Genomic DNA, 18,840 nt, shown 5'->3' on the forward strand with positions numbered 1-18,840 from the left:
AGGTGGATGGATGGGCACCTGCAAGAGTGAAAGGGAAGGCTGGCTTTTCTCTAGCTATCTGGAGTTTTTTTGTATTTTCTGTCCTCCCTGGCTATACGGACCTTACTCTTATTCTATATTAATTAGTGTTGTCTTATTTTAATTCTTACTTTGTCTTTTTTTTCCTCTTTTCTTCATCATGTAAAGCACTTTGAGCTACATTACTTGTATGAAAATGTGCTATATAAATAAATGTTGTTGTTGCTGTTGTTGTCTACAAGATGGTAGTGAGACCAGCTATGTTATATTGTCTGTGGACAGAGGCACTGACCTAAAAACAGGAGACAGAGCTGGAGGTGGCAGAGTTAAAGATGTTAAGCTTTGCTTTGGGTATGACAAGGATGGACAGGATTAGAAATTAGTACATTAGAGGGTCAGCTCAGGTTGAATGGTTGGGAGACAAAGTCAGAGAGGCGAGATTACGTTGGTTTGGACATGTGCAGAGGAAAGATGCTGGGTACATTGAGGCAAGGATGCTAGGGATGGAGCTGCCAGGTAGGTGAAAAAGTGGAAGGCCTAAGGAAGGTTTATGGATGTGTTGAGAAAGGACACAAACTTGGCAGGTATAAAGGAGCAAGATGAAGAAGTCAGGAAGCTGTGGCAAACCCTAACGGGAGCAGCCAAGAGAAGAAAAAGAAGATGAGAGTCTTGGAATTGAACCCTGTTTAGGGGGGCTGCTTCACAATAATAGTAGACTGTTTTTCTATCCCACCTTTGAAACTGTATACTGTGTGTGGAATATTCATCATCTAGCTGCACCTACATGGGTTTATCTCACAGTAACCAGGATGAAGGAATGCAATCTCCAGCTCAACCTGGCAATAATGGACCTTCTTGTTATCCAGTTCACCCATTTATTCAGCACACCCATTTCTGTTCAGCTTGGCTCATTATTGTTAACACCCGCTAAGTCTGTATGCAACCATGAAGTGGTGATCAATAACCAGCCTTGCTTCACTGACCATGCTGTAATAGTCTCTTGGCTTTGCAGATTTACTCTATACAAAACCTGCAAGATCAGACCGTATTTGATATATAAGTATACAGCACAACTGCTGGTTGAGGCTTTGGACTTATGATGTCTGGACTACTGCAACTCTCTCAGTTGTATATCTGCTTTTCAACCAACTAAAGCAGATTCATGTCACTCCCCTTTTCAGATCACTACAGTGATTTCCTGTAGCTGAATGTGTTAAGTTCAGATCCTTGATGATTGTCTACAAAGTAGTCAATAGGTCAGCACCTATATATAAAGAGACATTTGTTTCTTAGTGGGGCTGCTCCAGGACCACTCTAGTCTGCTGGTTATCAGTGTGTAGTGATGCCAGCTCTGCGTGGCTCTTTTCATGTGTATCTGTTAGCTGTTGGAACGAGCTACCCACCTACATTCAAAATTCAGACTCCCTCAATGTGTTTTAAGAGAAGTCTGAATACTTTCTTTTCTTGTGAATTTCTATCTACCATATTTACGCTTGTACCACGCGCACATTTTTTCCCGAAAATTAGCATTAGAAAATCAGGTGTGCGTCATACACGAGGAAATTTTTTTCTGTAATGTTTACTTCTTCTGCTTGGGCTCGCTCTCGCACGCTCTCTCCTTCTCGCTCGTTCGCTCGCACACGCTCTCTCTCTTTCTCGTTTGCTCGCAAGCTCTCACTCTCTCTCTCTCTCGCTCACGCACTCTCTCGCTTGCTTGCGCTCTTTCTCTCTCTCGCTCGCTCTTTCATCATGCAACAAAAACAGAAGTGCATTTCGCGGAAAACGTGCCCTAAACACTTCCTATACCATCACAACGCACGTCATACACGGGGCAAATTTTTTTCGTGATTTTCTTTGTAAAAATTAGGGTGCGCGTCTTACACAAGGGCGCCTGGTACACGAGTAAATATGGTAATTGATAATAGCTTTGATAGGTTCTTGTCACTAAGGACACGTAACTCGCTTGTGTTTTATTCGGAGCTATTCACTTGTAATGATCAATTTAGAAACCTTGTCCTGTAACACTTTCCCACAAACTGATGTTTTCTCAATTATGTTGACTTCTTTTGTAAGTTGCTTTGGACAAAAGTATCTGCTAAGCAAATAAATTCAAGTACTCTGTTGTTCTTTTCAAATCCCAAAAGGTTAGGTTGTTTGATGATTCTAAACTTTTTCCTGATCTAAGCACATCATTCAGAACACTGGTGGAAGGTCTTTATGCCCATGCTGTTGGGATAGCTACAGTTGTCTGCTACACTAAAAAACAAAATTATGCCAAAAGGATGGATACACGAAAGTAGTTATCTTTTCCAAAAGATGTCCATGTCACATAGAAAGGCTCATTTCCTAATATGATTAATGTGGCAGCCAAAACAGCCGATAGTGAGTAAAAGCAACACTTTGAATAAACTACCATGTACTGGAGCTCAATGCCTTCTGTTGCATTGATTATTGTGCATATTATGCTTCACTTTAAGGGAGGATGGGAAATATAACTGTAAACCTTGAAAAGGTCTTTTTTAAATTCTGTATAATTCTTTCCCCCCAAATTGGCCTGATGTGAGTGAGTGTGGGTGTGCTCATGAGTGTGTATGTCAGATGATCACACACCAGGTGCTCCCACAGTTCCTCAGCAATAGCTCACAAGCAAAAAAACTGAATGAAAGGGTAACAGCACAATGCACTCTCAAGCACAAATGGGAGCATCTTCCAAAAGTTCTGTGCAGGCCTGAGCAAGCCAACAACGAAGCACATGTGATATCTAGTGAAACATTCACTGAAGTAAATCTATATATACTGTATATATAAAATCCAACGTCTGTCTGTATGTCTGTCCACTTTCACGAGAGAACTACTTAACAGATTTAGATTGGCTGTTTTTCTGTAATTTGCTTGAATATTCCGGTTGATTTTGCAACTTCTCTCATTACGCTAAGTATCACAGTTTGCTTGCGGTACTGATTTATTTGTGCAAATCCAAGAGAGGGGCTGCAGGCTGAGGGGAGGGAGTGAGGGCCCTCCTCCTCACTCACGCGCCAGCCTCCATTCCAGTCGGTCTACCTCTCGCCACATGTTGGAGCGTACCTTGCCTCCGCTTAGCTAGCGATACCTGTTTGTTCAACAGACATTATCATCTACAGATTGTTAAGGAGTAATGTTTGACGTTTTTGAGAGAGAGATCAGAGCTACGTGTGCTTTAGAGGGTAGTTGCTCATTAGCAGAGATATCATGGCCACGTGATTTTCTCCTCACGCGAGGAACGCTCTCCCATCAGAGCTGAACACAATCAGATACAGTGGCAACACTTGACGTTGGAGCGTACCTACCTTCCACTTGGCCAGAATTATATTGTTTTTTATAGTTTTTTAAAGTTTGTCCTGTTTCACTACTATGTGGGCATAGCAACGGGGGGCAGCTAGTTAGGAAGCCAGAAAACACTAAACATGGAAAACTAAAACTGCTAGGCAAATGGGAGCTCTACATGGCCTGTTGATAGGGTGATGAAAAACATTACTCAAGGTGGAGAAAATGATTTGTGTGGTGGTTAATGCTGCAGCCTCACACATCTTGTGGAAGAACAAAGTGTGACCCGCATTTGTTTTTTTTTGCCTTTGTATCATGACTTCACTATAGATTACACAGCACCTTCCTGTCTTTGGTGTTTTTATTTCTTCTTTTATTAGAAACATGGCCTTAAATGACCACAACACTTTTTTGGTGGTGACTATTGTTGCCAACTCATCATCCCATAAGTATTGGAGCTCATGTGCTTTCTTCATCTTTTATAGAAAACCAATTTTACATTTAATCTGTCTCACCTGGAACTTGGCTGCCCCGTACTTTTCTAGAGTTCTTGAGTTCATATTTTCTGCACTGATACTGTCAACAAGACTAAAAAAAGTACCTTGTGTTCAACAGGCAGGGTGACATCCTGGCCCTCCATGGACAGCCTGACTGTCGTTTCCCAAGTCTGCGGGTCTGTGGTTCCACGGGCCGTCACGGTAAACTGAACTGCTTCTGACAGGCGTGGCATCTCACGTACAGCATAGATTGAGCCATCCATCCGCACCTTGAAGTCTGGGTCGCTGCTTTCATAACCGACAGCCTTGTTTTCTTGGCAGTCATTAAATTTCACTGGAAGACAGACAGGAGAAAAAAAGAAGGAGAAAGACTGTCATCAGATAAGGAATGCAATCAAAGACATTACCTTCACATGTTTAATTTTCTGCTCGACATTTTCTATCTTGGGACAAGAATCAAGGAAATGATTCAAGCCCTGGTCGTTTGTGCCCTTTAAAGGCGATGGCTGTGGCTTATCTCTTTCCCAGGAGTGAACAGTTAGGATTGTTTTAGGTATCTGATGCAGTTTCATTAGTCGTTAAACACAGCTTCCCTCTATCTAAATGGATTTTAGCTTTCTTGTTTTTTTTTTTGTTTTTTTATGAGCTTGCATTACCTTCAAATTGAAAATCCAGCAGAAACTAACAAAAGAGAACATCCCCACTGCAGAGTACAAGATGTCATAAAACACTGTCCTATCTCTATTTTTCTCTCGTTTCTCCCCACCCTTTGTTTTCCTGTTGAAAATTAATTATTTTCACTTTAGGATCTCCATTTACACAGCATCAGAATCACACAACAGAAAATAAATTAGTTAAAATATTCCATCTCACTCGATGCTCTTAACCTCACGGACATGGAGGGTTGCTGGCATGGGGTGATCCCTCTCCATCTTTAATAACACAAAAATGGTAGGATGCATGCAAGCTAGTGTGATGCAGTTAATGGTGCCAGAGGACACAGTTTGTGACTGTGACTAACTCCACTAAATTACAGAGATTTCCTTTTCAGAATAATCACCCAGCTCTTTGATTCTTAGAGCAATTGTTAAAGAGTCAAAATGCAGTAATCTTGCAAGTTATATATTCATTAAATCTCATTTTGTTTGATATGTATACTGGTGCATTGGCTACAGCTCTTGCTTTATGAATCCAGTGTGCATTCTTTTTTCTATGTCTGTGTGGGGTTTCTCTGGTTTTCCTCTCACGTCACCATGAAATTCATGTTAAGTTAATTGGAAATTAAAAGCCAGCTTCATACACTTGAGTAAGCCCAGTGATGGACTACAACCCATCCAGAGCCATATCCTGCCTTGCATGTGATCTTTGCAGTATTCAGCTCCCTCAGCTCTCAAATGGACTAAGCAGGTATGATAACGAGGGTATCATTTCATATGATAAAGTAGCTATAAACTGGTACATGTTCCAAGAAAGTCCCTGCCTTATATTCAGTGTTACTTAGATGGACTCCAGCCCTTGTGATGCTAAAATTGACCAAGTTGGTTTTATAATGAATGGATGGGTGCAACCTTTCATGGTGATTATTATTACATCTGAGCTAAAAACAGAACTTGTCTGCATTATAGTCTCATTAACCGTGCTGAATCTGCGTGAATGTATTCTATGATTGCTCTGTTGTTTATTATTTCAACTTACATCTTGTCTTTGTCATCCTATGCAGTATGGGATGCTGTATTGCACCAGCTAATGTTGAGATGACATTGAAACGGATTAAGAAAACTCTGTAATAGATGGATGGGGGTATTTTGTCTCTTTTATCTCCTGCACATTGGTTCTTGAACATGTCTAGTCAAATACACGTTGTAGTATTATCCATAAACTAGAAGAACCTGGACTAAAAAAACTAAATGGATATACAAAACTTGGCTCACTCAAAGAAGCCCCAGAACACATCACAGGTATTACATTTCTGGGCTTGAAAAATTTCCCAGGGGTAATTGTGAACTTGAGGATAAGGTTTCCAGGTCTGCCAGGTTTGGAAGGTTGCCACCATGACTTCATTGGGAAGAGATCAGGAAGAGTGGATAGAAAGATATTGAGAAGGGATGTTTGTAAGGTTCTGGTCTCAATCTGGTGGTGGATGATTCAAATGTAGAAATTATATGCTGTCCCCCAAGTCCTATGTGCTTTCTTCCTATTGGCTAGTGTTTTTTTGTAAATTGTCTTGTAATAGTTCCAACCTGATATCACTCACTTCTTAAAAGGAACATTCATCAATCATGGAATGTGCTTACCTATGGTCAGGGTCATGAGGGCCACAGCCTCTGCTGGTAGCATCAAGCCCAAGACAGAACCTTGAAATAATGCACAAACGTTGTAATATTACTATCAAAATCTATGTGTACACAGTCCATTTATCCCACAATCTGATGTACATCTCCAGGGGCTGAAACACAGGATGATAGGCCAGATTTCTGACTCTTAAAATAATGCACACCATTCCACTCCCCACCCACTACTTAAACTGAAGAGACAATGTGAAAATTAAATTTCTTTAGGAAAATGAATTGCCTAGCAGGTCTAAAAGCTGTCCTTTGCCTGTTGAAAGAGATGGGAGTAAAAATAGCCAAAAAGGGAAATTATTATTATTATTACTATTTTTTTTTGTTAAGACTCAGGCAAGCATTCCTTTAAGCTCTAGCTGTGTTAATAGATCTCCAGCAGGCTGTCATTACATGCTGTGTTTCTTTCACATCTTACTCTAGATAGACTCGGACCAACTCTGTTCTGAGGCACCCAGCTGTCTAAATAGCAGCTGCACACGTGTGTTAAATAAGCATTAAGGCACAAATAATGAGTTCTTCAAATATAGTGGAAGCTGCTTTTGGCTTTGGTCCATGGCACCAAACGAACACACCGATCATAACATCTGCAATATAAACATGTTTATTTTTCCCCATTTCATTTGCGTATATATTATTCCTCCCTTTAATTATAAGACTCTTTTTAAATAAACCACCCTTAAAACCTTTGCCGTTAATGTGAAGACAGACCAGTGGCAGCTAGATGAAGGTGTCTTCTCAAGGGTGTTTATTCATTTGTTCTAATTAGGAAATGGAGTTACACTGAGCAGTTTCTTGAACAAGGGCTTGAGGTGCTCAAACATCTGTTTCTATCACAGCAACAACACACTGTTGAGGGTCAGTTGATTGGCATGGTTTTATCAGGAGCAGGGGTGACAACAAGAGAGAAAGGCTTTACCAGGACATGTGCAGAAAGAGGAGCAGAGAACTTCTCTATATCACCAGTGGGAACAAACATCAACCATCAAGGGGAAGTACAGATTGTAGATGCTTTAGGTGTCAAGAAAATAAAAGGGTATCATCAAGAGGGGCAGCCTTTAATAGACAAACATTAAACTGACACTACTACCTCAAGCAGTATGGGGCAGGATATAATCCCTAAAAGTGAGCGTCCCACTTTTCCAAAGGACAGGCAGTTAAAAACATACCTTGTTGATTTGGGCCTTTCTAAGTAGGCATACAGGTTAGGTTAATTGGTGAGTTTAATTTGACCCAGTATAAATGAGTGTGCCTGGTGATGAACTTGCAGCCCTTACCACGACTGTTTCTTGCCTTGCTTCTTATGATGTCAGTGCAGGTTCCAGCTTTCCACAACTAGATAAAATGAATTCAGTAAATTAACAGAAAATATTGTTCTTTTATACAGACTCACTGATGCAACTTGTCATGAGGAAGAAGTTAGGAGCATTCGCTGATATAGAGCATTGCCAAACCCACCACATGACAAATCAACTCAGGATCCCAGATTAGGACCCGAGGACAGCCATGCAGCGGGTGACACCTCAGCACTACACTAGTTCAGATGGAATGAAACCAATGTGAGGTTTGTTATGGTGGCTGGAGTGCTAATTCTGCCACCAACCCCCAGGTTTTTTCCCTGCAGGTTGGAGGGCCTACATGAGGACAGAGTAATAATATTATAATCAAAATATGTACTTAGAAAAAAACTTTAGAAACCAATTGTCATACTTACTACAGTTTCAACTAGTGTAACCCATGGTAAATATTTAAATAAAGAGAGAAAGAGACAGGGATGTCTTTAGGTAATAGTGATTTCTTAGTTTTATTAGTGCTCTCATTGCAACCCAGCCACAAGGGACGCACAAACCAGTGTGTTTCTTTGTGCCGGTCCCAAGCCTGGATAAATGAGGAGGGTTACGTCAGGAAGGGCATCCGGTGTAAAATTTTGCCAAATCAATATGTGGACAACAATACAAATTTCCATACCGGATTGGTCGAGCCCCAGGTTAACAACGACTGCCACCAGTACTGTTAGCCAACAGGGTGCTGGCGGAAATTGGGCTACTGTTGGCTGAAGAAGAAGAAGGAGAAGAGGAGGGGGGAGACGTGTCCGGAGGAAGGAGGAGAGGAGGAAAGTAAAGAGAGTGGAACTGAGAGGTAGGAACTTTGAATGTTGGCAGTATGACTGGGTAAGAGGAGAGAGTTAGCAGATATGATGGAGAGAAGGAAGATTGATATATTGTGTGTGCAAGAGACTAAATGGAAGGGGAGTAAGGCCAGGTGGATCGAAGATGGATTCAAATTGTTCTATCATGGTGTGGATGGGAGGAGAAATGGGGTAGGAGTTATTCTGAAGGAACAGTATGTCAAGAGTGTTTTGGAGGTGAAAAGAGTGTCAGGCAGAGTAATGATTATGAAGCTGGAAATTGGAGGTGTGATGATGAATGTTGCTAGTGCATATGCACCGCAAGTTGGGTGTGCAATGGGTGAGAAAGAAGATTTTTGGAGTGAGTTGGATGACGTGATGAACAGTGTACCCAAGGGACAGAAAGTGGTGATTGAAGCGGATTTCAATGGGCATGTTGGTGAAGGGAACAGTGGTGATGAGGAGGTGATGGGTAGGTATGGTGCCAAGGAGAGGAATGAAGAAGGTCAGAGGATAGTGGATTTTGCCAAAAGGATGGACATGGCTGTGGTGAATACATATTTTAAGAAGAGGGAGGAACATAGGGTTACATACAAGAGTGGAGGAAGATGCACACAAGTAGATTACATACTATGCAGAAGAGTTGATCTGAAGGAGATTGAAGACTGCAAAGTGGTGGCAGGAGAACGTGTAGTTAAGCAGCATAGGATGGTGGTCTGTAGGATGACGTTGGAGATCAAGAAGAGGAAGAGAGTGAGGGCAGAGCCAAGGATCAAATGGTGGAAGTTGAAAAAGGAAGACTGCAAGGTTGAGTTTAGGGAGGAGGTGAGACAGGCACTGGGTGGCAGTGAGGAGTTACCAGACAGCTGGGAAACTACAGCAGATGTAGTAAGGGTGACAGCAAGAAGGGTGCTTGGTGTGACATCTGGAAAAAGGAAGGAGGAAAAGGAAACCTGGTGGTGGAATGAGGAAGCACAGGAGAGTATACAGAGGAAGAGGATGGCAAAGAAGAAGTGGGATAGTCAGAGAGATGCAGAAAGTTGACAAGAGTACAAGGAGATAAGGTGCAAGGTGAAGAAAGAGGTGGCGAAGACTAAAGAAAAGGCAAATGATGAGTTGTATGAAAGGTTGGACACTGAAGATAGAGAAATGGACCTTTACCCGCTGGCTAGACAGAGGGTCTGAGCTGGGAAAGATATGTAGCAGGTTATGGTGATAAAGGATTAAGATGGAAACGTACTCACAAGAGAGGAGAGTGTGTTGAGCAGATGGAAAGAGTACTTTGAGAGGCTGACGAATGAAGAGAACGAGAGGGAGAAGAGGTTGGATGATGTGGAGATAGTGAATCAGGAAGTGCAACAGATTAGCAAGCAGGAAGTAAGGACAGCTATGAAGAGGATGAAAAATGTAAAGGCCATTGACATACTATGGAAGCATGGAGGTGTTTAGGAGAGATGGCAGTGGAGTTTTTAACCAGATTGTTTAATGGAATCTTGGAAAGTGAGAGGATGCCTGAGGAGTGGAGAAGAAGTGTACTGGTGCCAATATTTAAGAATAACGGGGATGTGTAGGACTGCAGTAGCTACAGGGGAATAAAATTGATGAGCCACAGCATGAAGTTATGGGAAAGAGTAGTGGAAGCTAGGTTAAGAAGTGAGGTGATGATTAGTGAGCAGCAGTATGGTTTCATGCCAAGAAAGAGCACCACAGATGCAATGTTTGCTCTGAGGATGTTGATGGAGAAGTTTAGAGAAGGCCAGAAGGAGTTGCCTTGCGTCTTTGTGGATCTGGAGAAAGCATATGACAGGGTGCCTTGAGAGGAGCTGTGGCATTGTATGAGGAAGTCAGGAGTGGCAGAGAAGTACAGTATGTAAGAGTTGTACAGGATATGTATGAGGGAAGTGTTACAGTGGTGAGGTCTGCGGTAGGAGTGATGGATGCATTCAACGTGGAGGTGGGATTACATCAGGGATCGGCTTTGAGTCCTTTCTTATTTGCAATGGTGATGGACAGGCTGACAGACGAGATTAGACAGGAGTCCCTGTGGACTATGATGTTTGCTGATGACATTGTGATCTGCAGCGATAGTAGGGAGCAGGTTGAAGAGACCCTGGAGAGGTGGAGATATACTCTAGAGAGGAGAGGAATGAAGGTCAGTAGGAACAAGACAGAATACATGTGTGTAAATGAGAGAGAGGTCAGTGGAATGATGAGGATGCAAGGAGTAGAGTTGGCAAAGGTGGATAAGTTTAAATAATTGGGATCAACAGTACAGAGTAATGGGGATTGTGGAAGAGAGGTGAAAAAGAGAGTGCAGGCAGGGTGGAATGGGTGGAGAAGAGTGACAGGAGTGATTTGTGACAGACAGATATCAGCAAGAGTGAAAGGGAAGGTCTACAGGATGGTAGTGAGACCAGCTATGTTATATGGGTTGGAGACAGTGGCACTGACCAGAAAGCAGGAGACAGAGCTGGAGGTAGCAGAGTTAAAGATGCTAAGATTTTCACAGGGTGTGACGAGGATGGATAGGATTAGAAATGAGTACATTAGAGGGTCAGCTCAAGTTGGACGGTTGGGAGACAAAGTCAGAGAGGCGAGATTGCGTTGGTTTGGACATGTGCAGAGGAGAGATGCTGGGTATATTGGGAGAAGGATTCTAAGGATAGAGCTGCCAGGGAAGAGGAAAAGAGGAAGGCCTAAGCAAAGGTTTATGGATGTGGTGAAAGAGGACATGTAGGTGATGGGTGTAACAGAGCAAGATGAAGAGGACAGAAAGATATGAAAGAAGATGATTCGCTGTGGCAACCCCTAACGGGAGCAGCCAAAAGAAGAAGAAGATTAGTGCTCTCATTGCAATAGAATATGGGTAGAATAAAATGTCGCAAGAAAGACATAACTCAATTACGGGAATAGAAACAGAGGGGCGTTACTAAAGATGCCGAAAGAAAGGTGGAAGGAGACAAGAACGCTAGCGGATTTTTTTGGGAGATCGACAACAACAGAGATTAGAAGAAGTATTGCTTGTGAACATAGTGAGGCGCTGTATTACATCTCGTTTTTCTAGTGAATATACTTTTTTCCCTCTTCATTTTTTGCACACTTTAAGCAAGCAAATAGACATTATTAAATGAATTTTGCCACACCACATGCAAGAGTCATCTTAGGCCTGAAACAGTAGGATGTAAACTGTTTTAATTATAAAGTGGGCGCACTCTGAGAAGGAATAATTAAATGATCCCGGGATTGTGTTTTAAAAGTGTAACAATTGATCAAATTATTTTTAAAGGACCATTGAAATGTCTGTATTATTGTTTCATATTAAGGTTTAAGAATTGTTTCTTTTTTTGTCTAGTAAAGCTTTATACATAGTTTTAAACTGTGTTCTGTTTGATTTGAGTACAACAACCTAATTTCAAATATATTATTGATATTTTAAGGAAATTCAGGAATCCCCTTTTAAAGAAATCTTTGAAAGATAAAAATCTCAGGAATTGTGGCCTGCTAGACTGAGGGAATACAGGTGGCAGAGATGAAAGGACAGTCTGGCTTGGGATGGAATGGGGCTGAGTCATGAAGAAACAGGACTGGAATGATACAGAGAGTTGGCCTATGCCTTTGGTCCGGGAGGTAAGTTATGGAAATTGGACGAATATAAAAAAGGGTTAACAAAGAATTTCAATCTTTCTCTCTCTCTCTCAGGTTCCATGTTTTGACATGTCATTCTGTCTATGTAACTCCATCCAAGGAATATGCCAGACCACATTTGACCAGGGGCCGAGCAACATACCAAGACAGAAATCCATGTGGTATCCTACGGAAGATGAAATTATTTTTACCTAGGTTGTATTAATACTATTTTGCCAACACTCACATTTGTTCATATTTTGGGCATATTATCTTTAATAGATCACGAATAAACGTGCAACTTTCCTGTCTCTTCTGGTACTATATGTTGTTACTTAGGGTTTTATTTTACTAGAAAATAAGAACATTAGAAAAATTTAGATGAGAATAGGCTGTTTAGTCCAAAAAAGACCACAAGTCCTACATGCTCAGTTCTTCCAAAATAACATCAAGTCTAGTTCTGAAGGTCCCTAAAGTCCTACTGTCTACCACATTACTTGATAACTTATTCCATGTGTCTATGGATCTCTGTGTGAAGAAAAACTTCCTAATGTTTGTGCATAATTTACCCTTAACAATTGTCCAGCTGTGTGTTTGTGTTCTTAAGAGATTCATTTTAAAGTAACAGTCGTGATCTATGGTACTAACCCCCTTCATAATTTTAAACACTTCAATCATGTCACCTCTTAATCTCCTTTTCCTTTAATTGAAAAGGCTCAATTCATTTTATTTTCCCTCATAACTCATCTTCTGAAGCACTAGAATCAGGCTAGTTGCTTTTCTCTGGAATTTTTCTAGCACTTCTATGTGATTTTGTAGCATGGAGACCGAAATTGTACACAGTAGTCCATATGAGGCCTCACTATTGTGTTATAAAGCTTTAGCTTAACCTTTTTGACTTGTACTTTACACATTGTGCTATATAACTTAACTTTTGGTTAGCCTTCTTAATGGCATCCAAAGACTATCTGGAGGTTTGACAATGATGAGTCCACTAGGTCTCCTACGTCCTTTTTCATAAGCAGTAGTTTCAAGTTTCACATGGATAGATAGACAGATACACAGAACTTTATTTGTCTCCAGGGGGAAATCTGGCTTTTTACAGATGCTCTTTAAATAATTAAATGCATAAATAGGTAGACAAGTAAGTCAATAAATTAATATACACACACTTTGGTCTGAACACGAACTGGAATTACTATAAAGCAAGAAAAATTCAAAAGAAAATAAAGTTCTGACTTGGCTGTTACAGTCACAGCGAGGCATTATGCAGATGTATTGCTGTTGGTATAAAGGAGCCCAAGCAGTGTTTCTTGATGTTCCATTGTGCATTCAAATGTAACCTTTTTACTCCCGACATATAATAGCTTATATTTCCTTACATTAAATTGTATGCTGCCCATGTCGCTCTGTAATGATTCAGCGGATTCTAAATTGTCTGCCAACCCACCTAGTTTGGTATCATCTGCAACCTTAACCAACCTGTTATTTATATTCTTATTCAAATCATTTATGCAGTATATATTAAACATAGGGTGGCACGGTGGTGCAGTTTTAGCACTGCTGCCTCGCAGTTAGGAGACCCGGGTTCGCTTCCTGGGTCCTCCCTGCGTGGAGCTTGCATGTTCTCCCCGTGTCTGCGTGGGTTTCCTCCAGGCGCTCTGGTTTCCTCCCACAGTCCAAAGACATGCAGGTTAGGTGGACTGGTGATTCTAAATGTGTGCTTGGTGTGTTGGTGTGTTCTTGTGTGTCCTGAGGTTGGTTGGCACCCTGCCCGGGATTGGTTCCTGCCTTGTGCTCTGTGTTGGCTGGGATTGGCTCCAGCAGACCCCCGTGACCCTGTGTTCGGATTCAGCGGGTTGGAAAATGGATGGATGGATGGATGGATAGTAAACATAGCAGCAACCCCAGCACTGACCCCTGAACGACACCACACTTAACATCACCCAATTCTGATACAGTACCTCGCACCATAACCCTCTGCTTCCTGTGTCCTGCCAATTTTGAACCCATCTACACATGACTCCCTGAACACCCACTTCTCTTAGTTTGATTTCTTATGTGGTACCTTATCAAATACTTTCTGAAAGTCAAGATAAATAATATGATATGCACCACTCTGATCCTGTCTTTTTGTTGCTTCCTCATAGAATTTTAGCATGTTAGTAAAACACAACCTCTGTCGTCTGAACCCATACTAACTGTTCAGGAAAACTCCTATTATTGTCATGTGTTGCTCAGTCTTTTCCTTCCATTAAGTTACCAATGATGCACATTTAGTTTACTGGCCTATAGTTACTTGGATTTACCTCATCAACCTTTTTATATAAAGGGGTCATTTTTACCATTTTATAGTCCCTGAAAATTACCCCAGTACACAGTGACTTCCTAAAAATATGCGTCAAGTGTTTATATATGTACTCACTAACCTCCTTAAGAACTTGAGGATAATCATTATCTGGTCCCGATGATTTGTCAGATTTCAGCCTATTTAATATGACCAGCACTTACTTCTCCCTCTACAATTTCCAGATCTCTCAGTGCCTCCTTAGTAGTCCCTGTTAGCACTTTGGGGTTATCTAGTTCCTCATATGTGAAGTTTAGAGCATCTGCTATTTCCAGCGGTGTAGCTAGGGTTTTCAGCGCCCGGGGACAACTGAAGATTTCGCGCACCCTCCTGTTTGCCAAAATGCAATGGGGAACATCAATTCGGCGCCCCCTGGATGCTGTGCCCGGGGACAGATGTCCCCCCTTGATAACTACGCCACTGGCTATTTCACTGTCTGTATATTTTAATTCCCCTTTACTATCCTTGATACGGTTTGCCTCCTCCTTGACTGTTTTTTTACTACTTAAATATTGAAGAAAGTACTTTGCCTTATGTGCAATATTATTTTCTAACTTCTCTTCAGCTTCTCTAACATCCTTCTTAATGGTTGCCTTCATACACTCATATACTACAATTTGCTTTGGAGTTATCAATCTTATACCACTTATAAAGCTGTTTTTTTCCAGTGCAGCTTCTTGTTTATCACCCTACTTAATGACTGCTTAATGACTGAGTTTTGCTTTGTTTTTAATTTCCAAACAATTCCTATTTTTGGGATGTACCTGTCCTGTATTATATATAAAATGTTTTTAGACATGTTCCACTGCTTCTGCACTTGAACGCTTATCCCAGTTTATCTCTTTTAGACAAAATTTGCCTTAGCAAATTTAATCTTAACAATTTTAGTATTTGCATCTGTGCTCTTCCAAAACACTGAGAACTGCACTGTATTATTATCACCTCAACACCCTCAATTCTATCCTGATTATTACAAAATACTAAGTCTAGTCAGGCTACCCCATGTTGGTGCTGTAACATACTGTGTCAAAAGACAGTTCAAAAATGTCACCGACTGTCTAAAAACTTGTACTCTGATAATTGCAAGGTTAGTCCATTCAATTTTTGGGTAATTAAAGTCCCACTTGACTATAATATCTTCCTGTAAACTTGCCTTTTTAATATATTGAAAGAAAGAAAGAAAGAAAGAAAGAAAGAAAGAAAGAAAGAAAGAAAGAAAGAAAGAAAGAAAGAAAGAAAGAAAGAAAGAAAGGGGAAGTGTTGAATTACAGTAGCAGTCAATCCTGACGAAGTTAAGAGTAAGAGTAAGACAAAACCCAACTTTACATTATTTATTTTAAAATATACTGAAGACATTCTCACAGATGCTTAGCAAAAATATAAAAAGAAAGCATTGGGAATGGAAGTTGTGATGCTTCGAATTTCTTGATTACATCTTGCCTAAAGAAGGGGCCCGAGTTGCCTTGAAAGCTTACAAATTGTAATCTTTTTAGTTAGCCAATAAAAGGTGTAATTTTGCTTGAGTTCTCAATTCTAATAATTAATAAAGGAGATCTGCAACGTAATATTATTTTGTGAGACTACATCTTTTGTGTTGTTGTTGGCCTCAAGCATCAATATGTGCCATGCATCACCGGTCTGTCTCCAATGCCATGTAGGTCTCCGTTACTCTCAGTGGAAGGAATCACATTGCAGCCTCAGAGACTTTCAAAGGTGCAAATTGAGAATGTGGGCACAGTACGTAAGGCCACATTAAAAATGTTTAAGCAGCTGACCTAGTGCATACATCAAGTGGCTTCACATGGCACCAGACAATTGTTTGTCATAACTAGCAAATCCCAGCCACCACAAACACATGAATGTAAGATTTGGGGATTTATGTCTTTAATTAACAAAGAGGCCAGTCTTCCAATTTCTTTCTTCCTGTCCCTATCCCTGCTTTACTGAATTTGTTGAACTCATTAATTAGAAAATTTTGCATTTAAATCCCATGTGCTACTAAGTGTACAGTGTGGAGGCCTGGATTTCCATGTACAAAAACTCTCATTCAATTCTAGTTCTCAGTCTGTACAACATTTGCCACATTGTTCTTTCATTCAAACCTCACACTGTGGCTACCACCATCCACTTTTTGATTTCTTATCAAAGCTTTAGTGTCAGAATGTAACTACAGAAAAACACGTTGGAGGCTGGAGAGAGCCAGAAATCTCATTCTGTGCTGGTAATCGCATCTATTACTAGGGGAAAAAAATGAACCTGACAAGAGAGAGCGGTGCTCCCAGGAGAAATTAAATCTAAATCTTTAAACACACTGGATGATGTATCTCATTTAGCAATTCTCAGGTGAGACAGAGATTCTAGGTGAGGGAACTGCAGAAAGGTAAAAAAATGAAAACAAGAGGATTGGTTAAACATGCTCCGAGGACAGGGGCTTTTAATTTGGCAAACAAGCAGGTCATTCAGAGAAAAGTCATTATTTTTCATTACCCCTTTAAAGGAAAACAGAAGCCCAGGAGTCTTGTAATATCTTCTTTAATGAAGGCATTTGAGTAAGGATGCAACATAAAACTAACAGAAGCGCCTTATGTTAACCCATTTCAGTTATACCCTACTTCTCTTTCTTTATTGACTATTTCACTCTCTCAAAAAAGGGGAGTCCATGCGTCTCGTTAGATACTCATTTCTTGAAGACTTCTTCACTCCCTCATTCTGTCAAGTTAATACTCCTAATAAAATTCCTTCATTTCACCATTTCCCTCAACTTAAGTCTATTCACTCTTTCCCTTCCTGCTCTATATAGAGACTTCTTAATTATGCCCTTTCAAACCACTCCATTTCTCCATTATATTTTTCTCAATGAGCCGCCCATTCCTCTTTCAGGCTTCTTCACTCCCTCATTTTCTATAGTCCATACTGCAAATGAGACCCCTTAACTGTGAACAATCAACTCAAAATATGCTTGACTAACCTCTTTTGCTCTTAAAGAGCTCCATCTCACTCTCTACACATATACAAATTAAGTCCTTACATATCATTCCACTCCTTCTTTCTCTTCTTCTTGGTGAAGCCCTCATTCCGCTCTGAGAAAGAGTTCTTCAGTACTTCATTGTTTGAAGTCCATTCTCCAAATAAGTCTCCTCAGCATAATTTCCCTTTTGCTATTCAAAGCCCCATCCCACTCTCTAGCTATCGTAATAAGATCTTTTCACACCACTTTACTCCTTCGCAGAGCTTTTCTCTCTCACAGGCCCCTGTTACACTCTAAGCAAGACTTCCTCTATCTCTCCCGCTCTAGAAAGACATCATCTCCTCCCTCAGTATACAAATCCTTAGTAGACATGTTTATTCCCATCTAATATCAATCTCTCAAAGAAGTTTTATCACTCTCCCTATCTCTTTGAATTCTTATTTCTCTCTCTTCTTAGACCACTTGTTGAGACTCCTCCATTCTTGCTGTTCATGATTAGTAATGAGATGAGTGAACTTCACAGTGTCCACTTTGTCTCAAGTTCGGAGAAGTCATGGAGGTGTTTGCAAATATCGCTGAACTCCGCAAAATGCGCTGAATTCAATGGGGAAGGACTAACTGAATTAGATTTGACTAGATTATACTGGTACAATCATCTTTAAAGCGTCCCAGAGGGCTTGGGGGGAAAGTCTGCCAACTATACGGGGCCAACTATCGTGGCCAACAAGGTGACCTGAGCTAGGCAGCAGCAGTGCCAACCACTGAACCACCATGCCTCCATAAGATCAAAGAAGAAAGATACGCAATCATATATTTTGTCAAAATGAAGTGGACATGCTGAAATCGTAGTCAAAAGTAAGGAAAAAATATGTAGGTCTTTTAAAGGCAGAAAATTCAAAGTGGTATGTCATGATTGAAGCTACTAGCTCGTTCGATTTTTTGAAGTCATGCTGAAGGCTATTAATAAATTGTAAAAAAACCACAATCATAAATAGTAATAAACCTTTCATTATTATTAGTATTTCATAGTGTCTCCTATGTTTTTTTGGGGGGGGTATCGTCAGGCTCCTTCAAGGTTTGTTTTCACTCGGCACATGGCTAATTATGCATACATAGGGCATGTACCTCCTTCTCTTATATTGACATGGAACTAGAAGATCGACCTTTACATTTTGCGACAAGCAAAGATAACTCGTTATTTATGCTGTATAATAAAATTTGAGCACCTGTATTATTTACTTATCTGTTAAGCTCCTTAAATTGAGTTCACCTATAAAAAGAATACTAATGTGACTTTGCATTGGCTTTACATTTTATAGCATGTTTTTATGAAAAAGGTAAACAAATGGTATGAATACTGATGCTATAGTAGTTCACCAGCTGCCTTAGCACCTTTGGTTTCCATGATGTCTGCACTTTCTGTTTATATTTGCATGAGCTAACCCCAAGTTTCGCCCAGTGTTCAAATATGCAGTGTGTCAGCCAGTAGACTAGTGATACTAACTGTAAAGATGATTGTATGCTCTTCATAGTGCCAACCACTGTGCAACCATGCCCTTCCATGAGATCAAAGAAGAAAGAACAGAGTGAGAGATGCGCAAGCTTCATAACCA

At 40.6% G+C, this 18,840-nt stretch overlaps 1 protein-coding gene across 2 annotated transcripts in view; it reads right to left on the bottom strand.

Moving 5' to 3' along the window:
- LOC114658415 (cadherin-4-like) overlaps positions 1–18,840 on the bottom strand; it is a 2,147,065-nt gene that overhangs the window by 1,400,967 nt on the left and 727,258 nt on the right. For both annotated transcript variants that reach the window (XR_007936098.1, XM_051932859.1), the window contains exon 4: positions 3,923–4,152. Coding sequence is in view for 1 of the 2 variants with exons in the window: in XM_051932859.1 (XP_051788819.1) it covers positions 3,923–4,152 (230 nt within the window). In the remaining variant the exon portion in view is untranslated. The remainder of the gene's footprint in view (positions 1–3,922; positions 4,153–18,840) is intronic.

This window comes from Erpetoichthys calabaricus, chromosome 10, assembly GCF_900747795.2.
Source record: "Erpetoichthys calabaricus chromosome 10, fErpCal1.3, whole genome shotgun sequence".
NCBI classification, from domain to species: domain Eukaryota; kingdom Metazoa; phylum Chordata; class Cladistia; order Polypteriformes; family Polypteridae; genus Erpetoichthys; species Erpetoichthys calabaricus.